Source organism: Schizosaccharomyces cryophilus (assembly GCF_000004155.1).
Source record: "Schizosaccharomyces cryophilus OY26 unplaced genomic scaffold supercont4.3, whole genome shotgun sequence".
NCBI lineage: Eukaryota > Fungi > Ascomycota > Schizosaccharomycetes > Schizosaccharomycetales > Schizosaccharomycetaceae > Schizosaccharomyces > Schizosaccharomyces cryophilus.
In genome coordinates, this window is record NW_013185626.1 from 10,265 (window position 1) to 32,995 (window position 22,731).

At 36.6% G+C, this 22,731-nt stretch overlaps 9 protein-coding genes across 9 annotated transcripts; 2 read left to right on the top strand and 7 right to left on the bottom strand.

The window, feature by feature from the left end:
• Window positions 1–5,254: 5,254 nt before the first annotated feature.
• Window positions 5,255–6,232, bottom strand: SPOG_00002 (3-ketoacyl-acyl carrier protein reductase; the record flags this gene model as incomplete). The annotated part of the gene is made up of 1 exon (XM_013167509.1): window positions 5,255–6,232. Exon 1 carries the CDS (start codon window positions 6,029–6,031, stop codon window positions 5,255–5,257), a length of 777 nt encoding a protein of 258 aa, XP_013022963.1. The 5' UTR covers window positions 6,032–6,232.
• Window positions 6,233–6,854: 622 nt separating this feature from the next.
• On the bottom strand, window positions 6,855–7,640 carry SPOG_00003 (3-ketoacyl-acyl carrier protein reductase; the record flags this gene model as incomplete). Its single annotated transcript, XM_013167510.1, has 1 exon — window positions 6,855–7,640. One exon carries the CDS (start codon window positions 7,638–7,640, stop codon window positions 6,861–6,863), a length of 780 nt encoding a protein of 259 aa, XP_013022964.1. The 3' UTR covers window positions 6,855–6,860.
• A 782-nt stretch (window positions 7,641–8,422) lies between these two features.
• SPOG_00004 (xylose isomerase domain-containing protein TIM barrel) lies at window positions 8,423–10,085 on the top strand. The gene has a single exon (XM_013167511.1). The coding sequence runs from the start codon at window positions 8,478–8,480 to the stop codon at window positions 9,399–9,401; it is 924 nt and encodes a 307-aa protein (XP_013022965.1). The 5' UTR covers window positions 8,423–8,477; the 3' UTR covers window positions 9,402–10,085.
• Window positions 10,086–10,288: 203 nt separating this feature from the next.
• SPOG_00005 (conidiation protein 6) lies at window positions 10,289–10,555 on the bottom strand (the record flags this gene model as incomplete). The annotated part of the gene is made up of 2 exons (XM_013167512.1): window positions 10,289–10,392; window positions 10,420–10,555. 2 exons carry the CDS (start codon window positions 10,553–10,555, stop codon window positions 10,289–10,291), a joined length of 240 nt encoding a protein of 79 aa, XP_013022966.1.
• A 478-nt stretch (window positions 10,556–11,033) lies between these two features.
• On the bottom strand, window positions 11,034–12,656 carry SPOG_00006 (catalase; the record flags this gene model as incomplete). Its single annotated transcript, XM_013167513.1, has 2 exons — window positions 11,034–11,890; window positions 11,984–12,656. The coding sequence occupies 2 exons, from the start codon at window positions 12,654–12,656 to the stop codon at window positions 11,034–11,036; spliced, it is 1,530 nt and encodes a 509-aa protein (XP_013022967.1).
• Window positions 12,657–13,264: 608 nt separating this feature from the next.
• Window positions 13,265–14,347, bottom strand: SPOG_00007 (uncharacterized protein). The gene is made up of 3 exons (XM_013167514.1): window positions 14,102–14,347; window positions 13,822–13,976; window positions 13,265–13,761 (listed from the first exon to the last, which is right to left on the bottom strand). Exons 2-3 carry the CDS (start codon window positions 13,966–13,968, stop codon window positions 13,705–13,707), a joined length of 204 nt encoding a protein of 67 aa, XP_013022968.1. The 5' UTR covers window positions 13,969–13,976; window positions 14,102–14,347; the 3' UTR covers window positions 13,265–13,704.
• A 216-nt stretch (window positions 14,348–14,563) lies between these two features.
• Window positions 14,564–15,914, top strand: SPOG_00008 (exosome subunit Rrp45). Its single transcript, XM_013167515.1, has 3 exons — window positions 14,564–14,908; window positions 14,981–15,100; window positions 15,150–15,914. The coding sequence occupies exons 1-3, from the start codon at window positions 14,745–14,747 to the stop codon at window positions 15,739–15,741; spliced, it is 876 nt and encodes a 291-aa protein (XP_013022969.1). The 5' UTR covers window positions 14,564–14,744; the 3' UTR covers window positions 15,742–15,914.
• SPOG_00009 (RNA-binding protein) lies at window positions 15,899–18,181 on the bottom strand. Its single transcript, XM_013167516.1, has one exon. It carries the CDS (start codon window positions 17,850–17,852, stop codon window positions 16,554–16,556), a length of 1,299 nt encoding a protein of 432 aa, XP_013022970.1. The 5' UTR covers window positions 17,853–18,181; the 3' UTR covers window positions 15,899–16,553.
• A 1,719-nt stretch (window positions 18,182–19,900) lies between these two features.
• SPOG_00010 (membrane transporter) lies at window positions 19,901–22,717 on the bottom strand. Its single transcript, XM_013167517.1, has one exon. It carries the CDS (start codon window positions 21,817–21,819, stop codon window positions 20,257–20,259), a length of 1,563 nt encoding a protein of 520 aa, XP_013022971.1. The 5' UTR covers window positions 21,820–22,717; the 3' UTR covers window positions 19,901–20,256.
• Window positions 22,718–22,731: the final 14 nt, after the last annotated feature.

Sequence of the window (22,731 nt, forward strand, 5' to 3'; positions counted from 1 at the left end):
ACCCATTGCAGAAAACCATTCAGACATTATTCTATGGATTTTATAACAGGATTACCACCTTCTCAAGGTAAAGATGCAATTCTAACCATTGTAGATCGTTTTACCAAAATGGCTTGGTTTATCGCTTGTAACACAACAACAACCACGGATCAGTTAATTGAAATATTCGAGAACAAAATCATATCCAGTTTTGGATATCCAATTGATATTGTTTCAGACCGAGGACCTGTTTTTATTTCAGAAAAGTGGCGACAATATGCCAAAGACCATAACATACACCTTATGTTATCTTCAGGATATCATCCACAAACAAACGGACAAACAGAGCGCGTCAATCAAATCTTGGAGTCATATCTTCGTTGCTACGTGAACAAACATTTAACAAATTGGGTCAATTATCTTCTCAAAGCTCAGTTATGTTATAACTCTTCACAGCACTCTGCTACAAAAATAGCTCCGATTAATGCTGCTTTTGGTATTCAAGCTATAGTTACCGCTTGGGATACGCAAATCCTGGATGAACTAGATATTCCTTATTTACCGGACAGAACAGAATCCATCGATGAAATACGTGAACGTATCAGAAGAGCAAATGATAAATACGCAAAGTATTACAACCAAAAGACAATTCCACCTCGATTTTTCAACCTAACGATCAGGTATTAGTCAAAAATGGCAAAGTGGGATTTTTCCATCAATCAAATAAACTTGAACCAACATTGTTGGTCCATTTTCAGTAAAAAGGAAAATAGGAGAACATAACTATGAGTTAAATTTTCCTGAAACGATACGAAGACGCTATCCTGCTAGTTTTCATGTATCCGAACTCGAACCTTACAACGCGGACTTAAGCTCAAACAATTTTATGCAAAACATCATTATTGATGAAATTTTAGAAGCTGATAACCTAGAAAAGCCTTCTCACTACAATTGTTTATATAGATCGCAACTTTCAGATTATGACTAACGCTCAGTCACCTGGGTTCCTAGAGACATCGTCCGAAAAAAGGCATACTCAAAGCTCATTGAATTTACTCGTCGCGCTTCTCCAACAGAAGAACCGCAATGAAAATAAGAGTCTTCCAATTCAAGGAAGTGAAAGACTCTTAGGCAGGGAGGTGTCATAATTGGGTCCCTCGTTAGCATTCATAATATAACAATCCGTTATAAGAATGGAATATTAGCTAATATCAGTTAATATTCATAAGCTAAAAGAATTGTGCTTGATAATAAGTAAACAAAAATTTGAAAATGCAAATTTCTCCTTGAAGCAGAACATACGATTAAAGATTTACTAACGTATGATAATTAGTACTATTTATAAATCAGTAACATTTGAAGTTTTATAGCGAAATCTTTAGATCGGAAGATTTGACTGATCAGGCTAAATAAGATTGACACTTAGTCGTTTCATTTAGTTAATCAGATCCCTGGACATATTACTATTACTCTAAGTAGCACTAACACGTCCAATTCCAATAGACAACTTTGTAACTGTATTTATTACTTCCACTCGATTTACATTCTCATAACGTGTGAAATTTCTCCCGTGACAATAAAGCACTTTGCAATAATTATGCTATGGAGTATATTACTGTACATCAATGTTAAACAAACAAACTGAGAAAACAGACTGAAAAATTAAATAATAATTAAGTTTATTGTTTCTTTATTTCCTAGTTTTAGATTACTATATAAACGCCCGTTCTTATCACACAAAATCTTCAGTTACGAAGATTTTGCTGGCAGACCTAATAAACTTGTTTAATAACATATTCATTAGTATAACCAGGACGTTACTAAAGATATATCACTCCAGATATTTAGTAACTTATTTTTAGAGTATTCAACTTGACATTTAAAGCAATTACAACTGTTTTCCACTTACACTCATCTAACTATACGGAATATTTCCTGTGACAGTATCGAGGTAACTAAGGATTGTTATGTTCTATGCCCTCTAGCCCTGACGGCAGCGATCACTCAGATACCTGACATAAGATTAGTAGCAGTCAGCCAAGGCTATGAATACAGGGTTTGCCAATAGGGTAACCCGGAAAATTTGCGATCAGTACATATCTTAAACTGATTAACTGCCTGCTATATGCCAGTATAGGCTGCTTTGACATGGCAGAGATAACCAAAGACCGTAGTACGACATAGTGCGATGTTGGAATCTTAAGCATCATAATCCATATTTGTTTTACTGTATAAGATCCCTCGAACATTGGTTCTAGTTTGTTGTTCTGTTAAAAGGATCCGATTACCCTTATTAACTAAGACACAATAGCATAGTTGAATTATTTTGAGGATGAGCGTCCCTGTTATAGTGTGCAGCGTATTTTTTGTTCTTTTTCCTCAGTCGCTGGCTTGCGTATTGTCTCACATCAAAACGAAGGATTAGGTACATAATAAAACCGCACTTGATGTAGATAGGGAAAATCCCAGTCTGTCTGTTATCGAAGGAAGGCCACATTTTGTTGTTATATATTGTGAGATGTCAGAATAAAATCGAGCTTTGACTGAAACAAGGGTCTAATTACTCAAATGTTCTTGAGTAGTAAGATGATTTTCGAGGGTTTAATCGATTCTCAGTATTGCCATTTCTTTGAAGATAGGCTACGTTGTATTTTGTGGTTTTGTGGTCTTGCATGTTGTATTTCCATTTATCGGAAGTAAAAACACTTTTTCTTTGTCTGACACAATGTCTTCTCAGAAACCGTTATTTCCTACAATTCTTTCGTTTAATATTTGATAATTTTTTAAATTCGAGTCCCTTTTTCCTTACGATGTGTGCAATCCTGTAATCAAGTCCATAAAAAGATGTTATAAGGGCTTTTTTGTTATTGGTAATGGTTGTAACTTTCCATATTTTTAGTGATTTCTAGATAATGTCATTGTGATATGTAGCAGTTTCTCATATATACCTGCACGTCTCTTAGTAACTTTCCTTCGACTGCTTCCTGTTGTAGGTTGATCATGATACTTATCAAACATAGCTTGTATATGTTGTAGCAGCTCTATCCCAATTAAGATCTGCCTTCGAGTAAAACCAATTTTGACTGAGAAGTCAGAGTCAGAATCAATACCCGTAAAACTATTGTGAAATTCTCTGTGAGGAGGGTGTTCATCTCTCATGTAATCGAAATGTTTGTCAAATGATCAGCTTCTATCACATAATAGATCGTTGAAGTCTTTAGATCTTCTTGGCGAGATACGGCATCAGATGGGTCACTCTTTCGTTCTGATCAATAACGAATGTCAAAGCTACTTAGATTTAATTTCGCGGACCATCTTTGCATTTTTTCGTCAATATCTGTACGAATTTCGTAAACATTGTCGTTAGAATTTTATGATATGTTTAAAGTTCGGAAGGTTCATCTGGATCTGTAAGCAAGCTGGAACATTTTCTAATGGTTGATATTATAAAATATGCTTCTTTTCCCTACGTTAAACTTTTGCTGATCTGTTAACGATGTTGGAATAAAATGCGGCTGGATGAAGATTTCCATCGTCTTTGTTGTTAGAATAGCATAGCTCCGGGAGCAAAGTTAGAAGCATCAGTTTCCAACCTAGTTTGTCTTTTTGGGTCATAATGCCTTAGCATAAGAATAATTTCGATTCCTTTTTCAGAAAATATGTGGCCAAAGGATTTAGCTTTGTCATTGCAAAATTGACATCTCTATGATTTCTCCTTTATTTTTCTGGAATACTTCTTGCAAATGTACTTTGCGTTACTCTTCCGATCAAGATTGATAGTCTAAGTATAATGGAAATGCTGAGCAAAGGAAAAATATCTTGTTTATATATCCTTGAGATTTTTCTGGTGCGTTTGTTAATCCAATCTTCGAATCAGTAGTAACGGAGTACGGAGGCAACGATATCTTGGTATTCTCTGAATACATATAAAAAATGGCTTTTATTTATTCTTGAACTTTCGCATCAATTTGCTATGTTTTTGATCTTCCTCCGCTATCGTGCCGGCGTATAAAAAATCCAATTTCCCAATTTTTCAGGGAGGGCCCATCCTATGAGAACTCATCTTCAGAATTGTAGTACATATGGACTCTCATAAACCTTTTGACATCAAGTTTATCTTGCGTTGAATCCCGAAAGTTCGATTTTCTTTGTTGGATTTACGCTTATTTCGTTTTGCAAAACCTGATTATGTATTGTTGTTACGACCGCAACGTGATTTCCATGCTCGTAATTTTGTTTGAGGGGCTCGTTTCCAAAATAATTTGAATGGATGCGAATGCCACGACTTTCTTGATTGTATCCATATCTAATCCGTCGAGCCACTTGTGAATTACATCAACGTCTAATTCACCACGAGCTTCCCTTTGCTAAATATATAGGAACGGGACGAAATCAACTTTTCCCTCGTTCCTTTCAGAAACGTCTGTTCAGAGACAATCTTAAAGGTCCTCTGTGGGCCTGGTACCTTTACAAATTCTCATATCTGTCTTTGGTAAAGTTCTGGGGATTTGGAATATAAAAAAGCAATTCTCTCGTGGTCAGATGAAAATACTTTAGGTATGTATTCAAAAAATTTTACAGATTGTTCAGCTGGCTCAATTATTCCAGGACTGAGCGGGTGGATCATGTTCAAATACGAGTTTGTTCTTGGCTCATATGCTTCATGTACGAACGCTCATAATATCCCAAGGTTTTTCTGGGATATAGTCTTCATTTAATTCCAATTGATTTGATTGTCTCGTTTGCTGATTTTTTGTGAAAATATTCATATCGTCATGGCCTGTATTTTTGCAGTAATTGATTTGGTTGTGCGAGTATGACTTCCACATTTATTTCAGTTCAAAATTTGCCTGTCCATCCTCATTAAATTTCAAGTTGCTTATTTTAATTTCAATGATTCCTCTCAGCAAAACTGGAAGATAAATTGTCACGGCAGAAATCAAAAACCGTAAAATTAGTGTTAAGTCAAGTGGAATAATCAACAAAAGTTGTAACTTCATGTACCGAATTGGACTCTGCTGTACTACGTGTATAGACGCTAGTAATGTCCAGGGTCTGGTTAACTAAATTGAAAATGTGAAAGGCGATCTTATATACCAGTCGAATACTCCAATCTGAAGATTTTGACTGAAGACTCGTGTCACTAATAAAGCAAGAAGTTTCCAACAATGGAATGGTTACCTAAAAAGTTTAAGAAGCAGTACCTTTCAGTTTTGAACGAATAAAGAAATGATGGTATCATTAACATCTTTTTTATATTAATTTTCGATGTTAACTAATACATAGCCAATCCACCAGAAGCCGAAATCACCTGTCCAGTGATCCATCGACTGCTACCATCGACAAGAAAACTAGCAACCTCTGCTATCTCTTGAGGTTGCCCATAGCGATTCTCAAATGGAGTATTTTTTGCGAGCTCTACGCCTCCACTTCCAAATCCCTTCAGCATGTCGGTGTCAACGGCTCCTGGATTGATTTGATTTACGGTATGGCCTTGAGGGCCTAATTCGGCGGCCCAACATCTTGTGAAACCTTCGACTGCTGCTTTGCTTGCACAGTATACAGAATGTTGAGGAAATCCTATCCTTCCAGCAACACTTCCGATATTAATGATTCTTCCTCCATTTTCTGGAAGATATGGCACTATCGCTTCTGTCATGAAAAAGACGCCACGAACATTTACATCAAAAATACTCGAATAATCTTCTATGGTGATTGTTCCTATAGGTTTTGGTTGACCTGCGTACCCTGCATTGTTAACAAGGATATGGATGGTAGGACCAAAAGCTTGAACTGTGGCATCAACAATATGTTTAGCACTTGAAACATCACGCAAATCTGCCTGAATTTTGATCGCATCCGCTGAGGTGCCAAAACCCTTTATTTTTTTCACCAACTGTTCAGTCGCATCAATGCTGCTGTCAGATGTGAAGGTAATGGCTACTTTAGCACCACGGCGTGCCAGAGTTTCAGCTATTGCTGCTCCAATTCCTCGTGAAGCTCCTGTAACGATTGCTACTTTGTTTTGGAGGGGCAAGCTATTTTCTGACATCTTAAATGGGAAAGTGGTTTAAGCTCTGAAAGGCTTGTCATTCTGTCTTATATAGACAAAGATTTGTAATATCATCGTATTAGTCATCATAATTTTTTCGTTAGTAATCATTCCATGGGTTAGTCCTATTTGTATTTTCTCGAGTAACAAGGAAATTTATGTCACTTATGTTTGCGTGGTGTTAAGTCAATGTCACCATAGGTGTTTTGTAAACATTTGAAATATTACAGTAGGCTTGTCTGTCACAAGCAATCTCACGCCGTATATTTTCAGGTGGAAACTGAACGCTGCTGTACAACATACATAGATTCTAGTAATGTCCAGGGATCTAGTTAAATTCAATGGATGACAGTAAACGCGATTTTATACACATATCGGTGGAATCTTTCGATCTCGAGATTCTTTGGAGGACCTTTAATTTAATTATAATTACAATAGAATAATTATTGAGAAGCATTACGGAAGAAATTTCCATTTCAGAAAAGAGCTTAAACACGGCACTAAATTAAGTACGAAGAGAATAGTGAAAAATATATACACTTGACAAGATCTATCGTGTAGTTGATTCCTTCTTTATAATGAATATTAGATAATCCAGTTGAGTATAAGTATAAAACGTCTGCAACGACAACGTCAAAATCGCAAATGAATATCTCTCCATGTCCAAAAATATATTCATTTACGACATCCTTTATTTACTAAAGTAAGGGCTTGAATCGATCGTTATTAAAAACTCTTTCAAAAGATTCCAACACGTGAAAGAACGGCAATTAGTTCAAAAGATTGAATACTGCTTATGTGATGGTCTACTTAATTTCCTCTAAACCATCTAATACATGGCCCATCCACCAGAAGCTGAAATTACCTGCCCAGTGATCCATCGACTTCTATCTTCAGCAACAAAAGCAGCAACCTCAGCAATGTCAGAAGGTAATCCAATGCGATTTTCAAATGGAGTCATTTTTTTTGCAAACTGAATTATTTCATCTGGAACTCCCTTAAACATATCTGTTTCAACAGCTCCTGGATTAACTTGATTTACGGTATGGCCTTGAGGGCCTAATTCGGCGGCCCAACATCTTGTAAAACCTTCGATTGCTGCTTTGCTTGCACAGTATACAGAATTTTGAGGAAATCCCATCCTTCCACCTAAGCTTCCGATATTAATGATTCTTCCTCCATTTTTGGGAAGATATGGCACAATTGCTTCTGTCATGAAAAAGACGCCACGAACATTTACATCAAAAATACTCGAATAATCTTCTATGGTGATTGTTCCTATAGGTTTTGGTTGACCTGCGCATCCCGCATTGTTGACAAGGATATGGATGGTGGAACCAAAAGCTTGTACTGTGGTATCAACAATATGTTTAGCACTTGAAACATCACGTAAATCTGCCTGAATTTTGATTGCATCTGCTGAGGTGCCAAAACCCTTAATTTTTTTCACCAATAGTTCTGCCGCATCAATGCTGCTGTCAGAGGTAAAGGTAATGGCTACTTTAGCACCACGGCGTGCCAAAGTTTCAGCTATTGCTGCTCCAATTCCTCGTGAAGCTCCTGTAACGATTGCTACTTTGTTTTGAAGAGAAAGATTGTATTCTGACATTTTACATGGTTGTGGTTGCGTCCTCCGATCTTCGGAACGCAGATAGATTAAAGGTTACACAGGTTTGTCACTTCTTTGTAAATGTCTGTCATTGTCATTATCATGATAGGTGTTTTGTTAAAATCAAAGACTACAGTACGCTTACTATTCGGATTGACGAATATTAGTGAATGCCATAAGGCTAAAGGATGAGATATTACAAATAGTAAACGAAGCATGGAAACTTTTTCAAAATGTTTATAAACCACGGAATTATTAAAATAAAGAAACAGATTACGCTAGCAATTTCAAAAAGCTATATGAAGAGGTAACTGTCTTAACCAAAAAAACTTTTGTAGGATAGCTTCTCTGAAATATAATATGGACAATTTGAGGTGTTTCAACAATTCATCATCATTTATCGTTCTTTTATTTTTTGTCACATATCGTCTTTTAGTCATCAATTGTTGTCGCAATACAACCGTAGTTCCAAATACCAAAAGGCCAGATTCGATGAGTCGAGTGACAAGTTATTTACATGGAGTCCTTCTTATATAAATCCTTTTTGCGTCTGCTATTGCATGCTTAATGTTTTATTCTCTACGTGTTTTGAGTAAAAAGCATTTTACTAAGTTGGATTAAAAAACGGAATAAAAACGACTTCACTGAGAACGATTGTCATGTCTGATATTCGAATAGTTTACATTGTATATTGAAAAAAGGTATGATGCAACAACCCGTCCCATACGTAATATTTAGTACTTTTTAAGAACATCAGCGAAGGAAATACCGAAATTCAGACGGGTAAAAATATATGACACGATGTGTGGTATATAAAGACGATGGACAACGCGTAAAATGATCTGCCAATTGTCAAATACCGAAGAAAATATGCATCTGTCAACTCATACGTGGATGAGGCCTGAGCCTCTAGAAACGACCTTGAAACGCGCTAGTGAATTAGGTTATGAAAGTATCGAATTGGCTGGTATTCCTGAACAGTATCCAATTGAGCAGACGAAAAAGCTACTCGATAAGTATGGACTAAAATGCTGGGGAACAGTGACTTTACAAATGGGTGATCATGATCTTGCGGCTTCTAACCCTGAGCAACGAAAAAAGACAGTACAATACGTCAAAGATGTTGTAGATATGGCTGCTGGTTTGGGTGGGAGCATCACAAGTGTCGTGCCGGTAACGGTAGGTAAGCTTGCACCAACCTCCTCCCCAGAGAATGAATGGAATTGGGTGATTGAAGGTTTGAAGGAAGTTCATAAGCATGCCGTATCTCGCGGGATAAAAATAGGTTTGGAGCCGTTGAACCGTTTCGAAACATATTTCTTGAATCGAATCGATCAAGCGCTTGCTTTAGCCGATGCGGTCGGCCCTGAGATTGGTATTGCGTTAGATCCATTTCATTTAAACATTGAAGAAGCCAATTTGTTTTCAGCAATTAAATCGGCTGGTACAAGAATTGTTGACGTACATGTTTCAGACAATAATAGACTTCCAGTTGGAGAAGGAAGCTTGGACTGGAAGAAAATAATTGATATGTTGAATGAATTAGGATATAAAGGAGGATTAGCTGTCGAATTTATGCCCCCTATTGACAGAACACCAGTTAGTCCATATCCTCAACAACTTGAAACAAAGCCTGTTGAGGTTCCTCCAGCATTACGAAAATTTATTGAAGATCATGCTTCAAGCATTTTAAATGATGATTACTACACTAGTCTAATGAGAAAATCAGCCGAAAGTGTTCAAGCTCTTCTCGGGAAATAATCTTAATACAAATATTAGCAACACCTATTTGTATGAGATAATATACGAATAATAATATTAATGACGTTGTTAATTTATAACTTGATACTTTTGCTTTGTCGAAGAGTGTTTAGGGTAAACAATTCAGAGGTAACTCTTATATTGGCATATTTAGCATATACCACAGTCGTTTTCAGGGGAAAAGGAAAAAAATCTGCGATTAAGAGAATTATTAGCTGAACTATTTCTTACACTAACATTAAAAGTTCAAAGACAAGCAGGAGAATAGGTTCAAGAGACTGAATTGAATCAATAAGTATGTTACATGTAGAATTTAAGCTTCTTAGGTTCTCACTTCGCTTTAAGTGTAACAAATTCGTGGTTTTAGGTTTGAAGCTCTATAATTATTAATACCTTTTGAGACATAGACAGCCAGCCAAGTTAGGTTTATTTAAATAACTAAAAAAGGTGTAATATAAGATGAGTCACGAAAGACGAAAGCAAAGCGTTTTTTGGGTAATACATCTTTAATTAAGTTTGAATATCCAATCCAAGAATATCGGAGGCCTTATTCTAACGATCACACTTTACTATTTTTCCTACGCATGACGCTCAGAAACGTTTCAGCATGCTTTTAAGCACTATAAGACTACGATTACTAAGATTTAACTAACAGGCCTCTTATATTATTACAGTACGTGAACCATTCTTTTGTTTATTCCATTTTGAACATAACAGTAGAAACTACATTGATACTTTTACAGTCGAACAAACATACAAAATAGTCAAAATCATAAGGTTAAGCATAGTAATTCATTATTGACATAACTATATTTTCGTAATTTATCTCGTCGTTCCATTCAGAGATAATTTGAGTTAAAAGATCAATTTTTCACAGGACTTCATCCTCAATGTTCGTAATTATGAAGCCTTTCATTATGCTCAAGTTCTTCCTTTGCGTGTTCCTTAGCTTCTTCAGACACGTTCGGATTGTGCGTGGTAGCCTTATATCCTCTTTCAACATTTCTTGGGTTTTTACCTCCTGATCCGGACTCGCTGTATTCCGCACCATGACTTTCTAGGTATTCTTTTTCATGTTGTTTAGTCTCTTCAGAGACATTTGGATTATGTAAAGCAGCTTTATGTCCTGCGTTAACTCTTTTTGAATCTGCCATTATCGATTGTTTTTATTTGATAAGCCATAGATGGTACTTAAGTTATTTATAACTATTTTAAGTGGCAAGAATAGTCTGAGAAACGTCAATCTTTATTTCGAGAACATCACTTTCATTGACATTTGCATATTTAATTTTAACGTTAGATGACGCGTATATGTCACACAATAACTTATATAACAAAGTAGTGCTACATATTTTTTTTTTTTTTCTTTTCTTGGAAGAAATTACACTGACGTAAATATTCCTATTATTTCGAAAGAATCTGAATGACTTTGCTTATGTTTAGTCTGAGAAGCCTTAGATATGCTATATGTCACAATCCCCTACTCCTAAGCAATTATCCTTTGCAATATAATTAGAAAATAATTATTATTTCTTAAATGGTTTACTTATATCTACTTAAACAAAAAAATCAATAAAATAAATATTCATAAGAAAAATGGTTCAAAAAGGTATTTCTTCAGGATAAATTTGCCTAATTGCTTTGGAACATATGAGGTTCGGCTTTGTTCATAGGCGGAGACACGTTTTCAGCCGTCTCTTTTGCAACCTTTTCAGTAGCTTCGCGAATGCGTTCTCCCAAATTATGGTGCACCCGACCAAATACCTTATATTGGCGCTCACGAATTTCGGGAAGAGCACCGGAAAGATGGCCAGCAACGTTTTTGACAAAATTGTCTTGTTGGCCAGGTTTCTTACCGAGAACATTCAACCAAAAGGCTCTAGGCTGCTCAAAATCGATGTCGGTAATTTCATCCATGTGGTAAGTAACTTCACCAACCCATTTTTCATGCTTCTCATTTGGCTCATGATACTCCTTTGCTAAGGGCTGTAATGAAGAAGGATAGTTTGGCATGCTGCCTTGGTTGTCAGTGACATTCATGGGACCATCACGAGAATAATTAAAAACGGGGCATTTAGGGCTGTTTACAGGAATTTGCTCAAAGTTGGCACCTAAGCGATGGCGATGAGTATCGGGATAACTAAAAGTACGAACTTGCAAGACAGGATCAGCGGAAATCTCGATACCAGGAACCATATGAGAGGGAGAGAAAGCAGCTTGCTCAATTTCAGCGAAAAAGTTTTGAGGGTTTTGATTTAAAGTGAAACGACCGACTTCTTGCATAGGAACATCTTTGTGGGGCCAAACCTTGGTAAGGTCAAAGATGTTGTATCTGAATTTCTCAGCCTCCTCAGGAGTCATGGTTTGGACATAAAGAGTCCAGCTGGGATAGTCACCGCGCTCAATGGAATCAAAGAGGTCTTTGCGAGCATGGTCAGGATTAGATCCATCCAAGGCCTTAGCTTCCTCATCAGTTAAGCCTTTGGTACCTTGATCAGAAATAAAATGCCATTTGCAGTAGTAAAATTCGCCTTTATCATTGACAAACTTGTACGTATGGCTAGAGAATCCATTCATGAAACGGTAACCATAGGGCGTTCCACCGAGATCGGAAAAGAGAATCATGACCTGATGAATAGATTCTTCGTTTTGAGATAGATAATCCCAAAACATGGTCGCATCCTTCATGTCAGTTTGCGGGTTTCTCTTTTGAGTATGAATGAACAAAGGGAATTTGGCGGGGTCACGAATGAAAAAAGTGGGAGTATTGTTACCAACCATATCAAAGATTCCGTCTTCGGTATAGAACTTGAGAGCGAAACCACGAGGGTCACGAGCACTGTCGGGAGTGCCGCGTTCACCACCCACGGTAGAGAAACGAGCCAACATGGGAGTCTTCTTTCCAACCTCAGAGAACATTGCATGCTTAGTGTACTTGGTGATATCCTTGGTGCACTCAAAAACACCATGGGCACCAGAGCCTTTAGCATGAACAACACGTTCTGGAATACGCTCACGATCAAAGTGTTGGAAAACGTCAATCAAGTGGAAATCTTGAAGCAGAATAGGGCCACTTTTTCCAACACGGGCGCTGGCCATTGGGTTGAAAATGGGGCAGCCCGTGTTAGTTCTATAAACGTTTTGTGACATAATTCTGGGGGATCTTGAAATGTTACGCTTGCTAATGTAAGGAGTAGTTACTTTAGGAAAACAAACTCGAAAACCGCGAGACGATGACACTTTGGAAAATGTCATGTAAGCTCAGAATAAAAGAGAGTAGAATAAAAGAGAATGAAATATACAGAAATTCACTCTTGTAGAATCCTGAGTGAAAAGGTTTAAATTGCAGTGGATATGAACGGCGACATTTTGAAAAGAAAATAAAGCTCCTTTTATATTGTATTCCTGCACTGTCTAGAATTATGTAATTCAAGATCAATGAATCATATTCTTACATATAGAATTGGCCGAGGCACGATTGGCTTGTCATCAAGTACGTAATTGTGGTAGACTGTTTAACGATCCAATAAAACAGCTTACAATAGTTCTATAACATTAAGTATTGCTTATGCGAGAGAGGTTGGTAGTGATCGGCTGTTAATCCTTATGTAAGTCATTTTCCTAGAACAAAAATTGGCTTGTCTAGAACATGCTAAAAATTGAAGCGACACTTATAAAGAAATAAAAATAAATAGATAAAAGATGCTGTAAGAAAGAAAAAAGTGTTTACAGAATGTTTGCTTATAAATTCGTTTTATTTGTTGGATGAACGGTTAAAGATGAAGATGTGTACAAATCTATTCTGTTGTGGATTCTACTACATACATAACAATGAATTTTAGTTTTCTTCCTTGGTAAAGGACTGCAATAATATTCTTTGTTATTATTATTTATGTTTATGTATAATTCTGTATGACTACTGCAAGTTAATGCTCTTGATAATCTTTCAATAAGATTAGTAAAGTATAAGTATTAATATTGGTAAAGACGTATGAAAAGTGTAAGAAACAATAATTTCATGTAAAAAGATATATAGCATGTGGATGGAAGGTATGAACGAAACTCGTCTTCCTGTTTTCACAATAATTTATCGATGTTATTATGAATATCAAAATATAGTTATCCTTGTCTCATCCTTGCGATGCAACTTGATTAAACCAAAGAAAAAAAGTTTTAAGTTTCTAAGAAAATAAAGCATAATACCTGAAAAATAGTAGAAAAGAAAGCGAAGAGGAGAAAAAGTATGAAACGGGGATTTTGCGAATAAAGCAGGTAAGGGACAAAAACCATGAAACGCAGTTGTTTACTTCAAGTCCAATTGGTTAAACTCATCTTCAGCAAACTTTTCATCTTGCAAATTCTAACACTGGTTAGATTGAATACTTTCAGCAAACATGTTGTGACAAAAGAGATTGCATACCTTTTGATGCTCCGCCAAAGCAGCCAAACGGCGCTTTCTATGAGCAAAATAAGATTGACCAAGCATAACAGTACCACCAACAGTTCCAAATAGCAAAAGGGAAACCGATCCTTTCTGGATGAAGTCGTAAATACGGCCACGATTCATTTTGAAGGCTAGAATTAATTAGCATTCATTCTAATACAAACATTAAGATGATCTCTTAAATACTACTCAAAATATCCCATCATCATAGACAATCACCGTCATACGGATGGCGACCGTTGAATCACTTGCTTACCTATCAATTCAAAAAGTAGTATGAAAACAAAATTGCCCTAGGATATCTGTAAAGTAAAGAAAAAAAGATTAAAAAGATGTTATACGATGACTTCTGGAAGGCACCCAAGAATGTGATCTAGCTACCGTTTCCGGTCTGCATTGAGTTGGCATGAAACCAGAATAGAGAGCAGTACAATATTTTTCTACGCAACACAGCGTATATTTAAATTTTAAGCAACCTACACACTTGTATTATCAAAAAAATGTTTTTAAAAAAAAAAAATAATTTTTTGGCTTTTTCTATTGAATGTATCTATTATAAGCTTATGTTTACACGTGGTGTGCGACTCACTTATTCTATATCCGTTGCTTTTCCTAAAAAAAAAAGTTCGCTATTTCTGTTAACGCACTTTTAACCAGTACGAACACAGCTGATTAAGAACGCTACTGTGCTCGCTATTTTAACACTCAGCAATGCTGAAACAGAAACAACAGACGAGCCGACCTAAGAAATCGAAAGCAAGGCTTGTTTTTTTTATAGGCTTTTAGAAAAATAAATTTTGGGGAAAAACAAGCAGGAAGCCTCGCTGAGAATTTGAAAATCGCATAGGGAAGAAATAGCAATTCGAAGTAGCCCAAAATTTTCTATCGAATTTGTTGGCATGTCGAAGAGTCTTGAGCCTTCAGCAAATAATAAGGGCTTTATTGTCAATGCTTTAAAAAAAGAACTGAGATTAGATGGTCGATCCTTGACTGACTTTCGAGATCTTAAAATCGAATTTGGTGAGGACTATGGTCAGGTAGACATTTCTTTGGGTTCTACTAGGTAAGTTAGACTTTTTTTGTTATATTATTTCTTTCTTTTAATACATATTGCTAACACACGCTTACCTTATAGGGTTATGGCACGTATCTCTGCTGAAATTACAAAGCCGTATTCGGATCGACCTTTTGATGGAATATTTGCAATTACAACCGAGCTTACGCCTCTCGCTAGTCCTGCTTTTGAGACAGGAAGGTATGAGAAATTTTGCACTCTTTGATGTAGAGATTACTAACATGTATAGGGTATCTGAGCAAGAAGTTATCATATCCCGCCTAATTGAACAAGCTATTCGACGTTCAAACGCTTTAGATACAGAATCTCTTTGTATCATTTCCGGGCAAAAGTGCTGGAGCGTTCGAGCTAGTGTTCATTTTATAAATCATGATGGAAATTTAGTGGATGCTGCTTGTATTGCGGTTATAACGGGACTCTGTCATTTTCGAAGGCCTGAAATTACCGTTCTTGGTGACGAAGTTACGGTGCATTCTATTGAAGAACGTGTCCCTGTTCCTCTTTCCGTTCTCCATACCCCAATTTGTGTAACTTTTAGCTTTTTTGAAGATGGAAGTTTGTCAGCTATAGATGCATCTCTTGAAGAAGAAGAGCTGCGTACTGGTAGTATGACCGTCACTCTTAACAAGAACCGCGAAATTTGTCAAATCTTTAAGGCTGGTGGTGTTACAATAGAGGCTTCTAGTGTGGTTGCATGTGCTCATACTGCTTTCCAAAAAACGACGTCTATCATTTCCGAAATTCAACGAGCTTTAGATGAGGATTTGTCCAAAAAAGAGACGCAATTTTTTGGAGGCTCTGCTGAAAATCAACGGTCTTAAAAAAGGATGTATTTTGATACTGCTTACTGGTTATAGATTGAATCCTAATGATTTTGTTAATATCATGAAATTCTTCATAAGAAAAATCATAGTTCCCTTTTCATACACAAAATATTACAAGCCAATGCTTACTTATCTAAGACAAAATGAAAGAAAATACGTATAAAACCACAAGTAAATTCAGCAACGGCAACAAAAGGGGAACTATTGTATTACTAGTTAAAAGAAAAAACCAACAACAAGCAAGCGGTAAGGAAACAGTGGATACAAGTTTAAGTAAAGGGCATTTAGCTAATACAGAAAAATTTGATTTAGGGGAAGGTAAAAAACACATGTGTGACATAGCACAGCTGCATGGATTGGAGAGGACGAACGTTGTTCAAGAGAGCAGACAACTGCCAGATTGGCCTTATCTATTTCGCAGAGATATGTATTGTTTTGTAAGCATAAAATTATTTTCCACAGGAAAAGGATAATGTTTATTGTTTAACAAGGACAAAACAGACCGCAGCAAAACCATGTTTATATATTTTAAACAACACAAAGACTCTGAAAATATATAAGCAAAAGTAAAAACGAAGTAAACAGCTAACAAAAAACGAAACCAATAAGTAATATAACAACCCTATTTTTTTTAACATTTGGTGATAATGATAGCCATGCATTGCGCATTTAGATAACGAAACGAGCATGTATAGAAAATCAGGATGGTTGAAAACTTACATAAAACAAGAACATAAAGACCGAACCAAAAATTTATATTCAGAATATACATAATCATATATGAATGAAAGTATTAGGTAGAATACCCATTAATGAGAGCGACGATCCTTTTCAAGTTCAAGTTGCTGGTAAAGCAAGAAAAGAGCTTTCTCATTTTCCTCATGGGTACCCGTAATAGTAAACATCCGTTCACCAGTTTCGTCATGAGGCTCTTTGGCAATGGAAATCTTGCTACCGCTGGTACGGCGAATTTCAGAAATCTTGGAACCTCCTCGACCAATTATACAGCCGACCATGTCTGCGGGAATACTAATGTTCTGAGTGACTTTAGGTTGTTGTAAGAAAGGCAGTTGAGTGGTGGGGAATACTTGAGCACCATAGGAAACGAAGTTTTCCTGGACTCCTTCATTGGCAGCGGGTGGTGTGGCAGATGCGACTGGCTGTGGAGGAGGAGCTCCCTGAGCAAGGGATGGTAGGGGTTGGGTGATACGAGAAACAGGATTGTAAAATACAGTGCCAGCCCCGCGTTCCCAATCATCAATAAGGCATTTTCCGATTTCCCAGATTGCTGCGTGTAAGTTTTCTACGGTTCCATGAACTTCAACAGTACGCTCAGTAGACTGAGGAAGCATATCTTTGGAAGCAATCATGCGACAGCTACATTTGTCTTGAATGTGCTTTATACGCAAGCCATTCTTGCCGATGATACTACCCATGAGGGAATGAGCAATTAGGAGACGAAGCTTCCGAGGAGCAGCAGGGTCAATAGGAGTGCCATCAGCATTCGTGCTGTTACGAGCAAAGATATCAACAATGAATCTATAAGCACTTACGACATTTTCTAAGCTGCCACTGACAGTAAGGACACGGTCATGGACGTTCGGGACAGCTTTAGTGACACCGGCTTTTACATTGGTAGAGGTACGGAGTTCGGCAACGTTTTTGCCTGCTTTGCCAATGACAATACCAGCCTCACGGGTGGACAACAGTGCACGCAAAGTGAGTTGTTGATTAGCATAATTTGTATCATCCATGGGGGGCTTGGAGCTAGTGGAAGGAGCGGTGGTCGTGATAGGAAGTTCTTGTTGAGAAGCGGGGATGGGTTGTGATTGTTGCATGGATTGTTGAAGTCCGGGAGTAACGCTGTTCTGGATAGTAGAAAGAGGAGTTGAAGTAGTTGAAGTAGCTAAAGAAGAAGCACTTGCAAATGTAGGAGGTACTTTGGGTAAGGAAGCAGCAACGGCGGGTGCAGAGGCGTCTTCGGGTTCGTCTTGGAAAGTCACGTCGAAAAACGAATTTTCTTTTTCTTCAATTGACTTTGGAATTGCAAAATGGTTATATGCCATAGATGATACAGGTACAGTATTGGAAAGTTGGATAGGACACATATGCGTTTTTAATTAGGAAGAATGCAATTGAAAAAACCGTATATGTGTTAAACCTTGGAATATTTAGCAGCTTTCGGCCAAGATATGAATTGATGGATAAAGCGATAGGATACTGCGTGAAAGGGATTTCAAGGGCCGGTCAATAGAAAACGATTGAAACAAAACTTTTTTCAAGTGTTTTTTATTTAGATAAAAACACCTATTTAAAAAGCTTTGAAACTTTACAAACGTATAGGAAAAACGGGGATAGGAGCACGGTTATGGTGAAGGAAGCAAAATGAGTGAAGAGGAGGGAAAAAAATTTGCTGTGGGAAGGATCTGGATTGTTCGGAACTAGCGTTGTAGCAGATCCGCTATTTTCGTATAACGAATGGTAAAGTACGTTTTCGTAGTCAGAATAGGAAAATTCGTAACGTTAACCTGGTAAAGTTGCAGTAATAAACAAAGGAGATTGTTATAAAGGATGGATGTTGTTTTTTTGAATTATGGAATAAGCAATTTTTCCGATCACTTTTTTAAAAATGGTAAGGAAAAGATTGATTAATAATATATTTTGGCTCCCATTTAAATGGTTTATATCGTAGTATTTTGGTTGATAGAGAACTAGGTGGATCAAAGGGTAAAGGGCACATGATACGGTTGTTTGTAAGGTAGCAAGTTTTTAAGGTTGTAAAAGAAAGACGAAGAAAACCATGTTGACAGATACTTCTTAGCAATCATTCGAAGCTGACGGTCGCTACGAGTCATGAAATCTTCATATTTGATGGTCTAATCGAATATAGGATTCTTCTTCATTGCAGCAGGATGACTTTTTCATTTCCCCATGTAAAGTGTTAAATCAAGACTTAGTTAAAGAACAAAGAGACAATCAAGCACAATCATAATCGGATTCCTTCAATTAGTTCCAGGGGTTTGCCCTGATCAAAATAGCTGTGGAAAAGCAAAGAAGATAGCAGCAGGAACTTCTTTTAGTTTGACAGCAATATTTAATGAAAAGAAAAAGAAAATTACAATGTATTCGTTACGAAAAGAATCTTTCTCGGTACATATTAAATAACCTTCAGGATTAGAATCAGGGATTTTCCAAATAATCAAAACTCCACCTAAAGAACACAATGGTACAACTTGAATATGAAGAAATGGAAATTTGTTATATACTTGCATTAAAACCCGACAATAAGCATTGAAATAAAGAATGTGGACTGTAACCAAAGCATTTTTTCGTAGGACCTTCGTAACTGTTGCTGTGTACTAGAAATCATTTTTTCAACCAGTTATTGTTTGGCAACGTTAATCAGTTTCCTTCTAGGATACCGTCCGGGTAAGTTAGATAAGCTTACCGATCCTCGTATTTTCTTTTCCTGCATCCCTGAATGAAAGAAAGCGAAAATAAGTTGATTGGTGATAAATGTCAACCTTACGAATAAAACAGCTTACTAAGTATTTAGAGTATGGGAGTTTGAAACTAAAACTTAATCTTCTTTAAAAATGGCGGTATAAGTATATAAACATTACTGGTGGGTGCGCATACTCACTTAAGCTTTTCTTTTTAGCATTTCTATAAAGGTGAGGGGTTTTTCACATTAAAGAGAGACCGGTATATTATATTAGTAGCTACTTAATCACTGTAAACACAAAAGGGATTCAAGTGTATTTCGTCTTTGTTGCCTTAAATACAAGTAACAAAAATGACATTGGTCCATATTAGATAACTTGAGGTTAGCCTTTTCTGTGTAGTCAAAGATTAAATAATCACTATATGTGCATTGAAAAGTAATGCTAACAAAGAAAGTAGAAATAGTAGTAATCATTTCCAATTAGCATTACTTAATATAGGACTTTCAAGTATGTTGAAAGTTAACAGCTGCATGGTGTGTGCACTTGACCGAAATGTAAATCAATATACTGTAAGAAATATTTGATACAAATGTTATCTAAAAAATTTACATCCAAGCCAAATAATCTTATGTGCACAATGAATACTTTATGTAAACAAACCAGATATAAAACAAAATGCCCACAAATACGACGAGAAACCCTTATTATATTAAAGTTACCTAGAGGGAAGACTAATATGTAAGCACTAATCTTAGTAGTAAACAAAGTACATGCAGAAGACAAAAAAGGGGAAAGGAAGAGAGATGGTCAAAAGTTGCATAGGTGATATAGCTAACCAATTTAACGTTGAAAGGTATAGCCGTTTCCTCTCCATGAGTTGGCTGAATAGGTCATGAGATTCATTAGGAATAGAGCAGTACATTGTGTACACAGCCAATACGCACACCACAAGTCATATTTGAGATTGAAAACAAAAAAAGACTAAGGAAAGCTCGAATAATGTCTGTAGAAGATAAATAAATTCAATGATTAACAAAAAATGCAAACATAACGAACCAATCCACTTTTACCAACGATACCGAAACTTGATTTGCTCGCGGTCGGTAAGATCCATAAACTCTTCATTCTTAACAGAATATGCTATAGAAGGATCATTAGCCATCAAAGCATCTCGCCTTTTGTTTTCATAAAGATAATAACCAATTAATATAAAGGCGATCGCCATAATTAAACAAAGAGCAACAACCATAGCCTGAATCCCCTCAATATATTCTGGGGTTTGGCCAGATTTGAACAACTGGGGAGCGATAATGTTTCCTAAGGAATAAAAAACAAAAACAGTTGCATTAGTAACGCTCTTCTTCGTGTAACCAGCAACGTTAGAAGAAATGAGCGACAACAACAATGCACTAGCTGCAGGTACCCACATTGTGAACCATACACCCACCAAACGGCCATAAGGATTGGATTGAGGGATTTTCCAAATCATGAGGCATCCAACCAAATTTAAGCAACTGCACAAAGCACCAATTAACAGACGTCCGTTCTTGCAAATCTTACAGAGAATACCACTGACGATCATGGCAGCAACTTCAATAGCACCTAAGGGCATGTTAAGGATGGCTGATTTCAATTCACCATAGCCCAACCCATTGATAATTAAAGTGCTGAAAACACCGATACCATTGGTAATCATACATATACCAGTAAACAGAGTTATCAAAATTACTTGGGGATCACGAAACGCTTCCCAAGCTTGAGAGAGTTTGAAAGTTTTGTTTTCTAAACCAGTTCTATTATCTCTCACCCTTTCCAAAGCGATTCGTTGCTCACGAGGACTAAGGAAACGTGCTTTTGCGGGATTACTGGGGACATATACAAAAACAAGGCCCCAAACCAGCGACATTAAGCCTATGACAATAAAAATGTATCTCCATGAAGCAATTTTATGGTGAATATGACCTAAACCATAAGATAAAATAGACCCGATGATCTGAGCGACGCCATTAAATGCATACCAACACAGAGTTCTCATCGGTTGTTCGTCACGTTTATACCACATGGCTGTTATATTGATAAATGCTGGTGTAATAGAAGCTTCAAACACACCGGCGAGAAAACGAAGAGCTAATAGAGAGGAGCCATTACGACAAGCAGCCATCAAGCAAACCATGGCGCTCCAAAGTATCACATCAATGAGAATAAATAAGGAAAGGGGAACTTTTTGCATAATATAAGCGGCAGGGTATTGAGCCACAAGATAACCAATATAGAATAACGTAGTCATACTACTATAAATGTGACCGTCGATATGGGTATCACTCTTCATACCGTATAGAGCAGCATAAGACAAGGCCGTCTTGTCCAAATATTGAATCATGTATGTAATACACATGACTGGCATCATTACGAAATCGATCTTCCAAAGAACCTTTCTGGCTTCTTTGTCTGTGAATGTAAACTCATCATCAACGAGCAATTCATCTGCCACGACATCCACAGCTCCTACACCTTCTGTTGTTGGTTTTTCAGTTGCAAAATCCTTGATGCTAGCCTCGGCTTTTAGCTCGGAAGACGATGCGCTTTTCTCAATTGAACTACGACTATGAGCAGTTTCTGAAGAAGGCATCTTGAAGTCGATTTTAAGTGTAAGTGAAAGAGAAACAATCAATAATTTTTAAATGGTACAGTTACTCCTGATAGATTATAAATAGAGATACTTTAAGAAAATAACAAGAACAACCGGATTAATCATCAAGTAGAATCTTCAACTTAACGGAGAAAAACAAGCAAGACTTTTAGCTAGTATCCCCAATTTACCTAAATTACTCATGTTTTTAGTAATTCTCATTCTTCAAATATAGTAGATTCTATCATTCTTTATACCCGCATAATCTTGGATAAAGCAGCCACTTGCTTATCGTTCTTTAACAATCATTGATAAAAAATCATTTGATCATAGGGTATATAAAACAATGACAAAGTTGAGCTCATGATCGATAATAATAATAATAAACAACCTTTATCTTCAGGAAGCCATTATTATATTTCCTCCCTTTACCTTTACAACCATTTTGTATTAATGAGTTTCCTATCAATACGAGTGGTAAAAGAACAAGACTTTTGATACATTTAAAATGATTCCAGTGTGATCAATTCGGGAGCTTTTTTATAACACAGAGGACTTATCTGTCATCTCTTTATCATCAAGAGGAGAATCTAAACGCCAAGGGTTGAATCTAAAAGGTTAAAGTTTCTATAAAAGTTACCAATAAATGAGCTTATTTCAATATTTCCAAAATTAGTTCTGTCACTGAGAATTCGACATTTTCGCATATTGTAAAATACTTTTATATCTATTATCGTAACGAGTTTTCCTTTGTTTATTAAATCAAGAATTAAAGCATTATTTGCGTAGCAACATGAGAATTCTACGCACTGGAGGGGTACGATAATGGATTACTATGAGATGAATTCTCAAAGACGAAATACAGATGGTCTTCTCTTACAGAGGATGAATATCATAGTAAAGTGAGGACTA

Coding starts and splice junctions, on each gene's coding strand:
- SPOG_00004 (XM_013167511.1), top strand. CDS start 8,478: ATGATCTGCCAATTGTCAAATACCGAAGAAAATATGCATCTGTCAACT.
- SPOG_00007 (XM_013167514.1), bottom strand. CDS start 13,968: ATGAATCGTGGCCGTATTTACGACTTCATCCAGAAAGGATCGGTTTCC. Junction 13,762..13,821: donor CTTTGGCGGAGCATCAAAAG/GTATGCAATCTC, acceptor AACCAGTGTTAG/AATTTGCAAGATGAAAAGTT.
- SPOG_00008 (XM_013167515.1), top strand. CDS start 14,745: ATGTCGAAGAGTCTTGAGCCTTCAGCAAATAATAAGGGCTTTATTGTC. Junction 14,909..14,980: donor ATTTCTTTGGGTTCTACTAG/GTAAGTTAGACT, acceptor CTTACCTTATAG/GGTTATGGCACGTATCTCTG. Junction 15,101..15,149: donor CCTGCTTTTGAGACAGGAAG/GTATGAGAAATT, acceptor TAACATGTATAG/GGTATCTGAGCAAGAAGTTA.
- SPOG_00009 (XM_013167516.1), bottom strand. CDS start 17,852: ATGTGTCCTATCCAACTTTCCAATACTGTACCTGTATCATCTATGGCA.
- SPOG_00010 (XM_013167517.1), bottom strand. CDS start 21,819: ATGCCTTCTTCAGAAACTGCTCATAGTCGTAGTTCAATTGAGAAAAGC.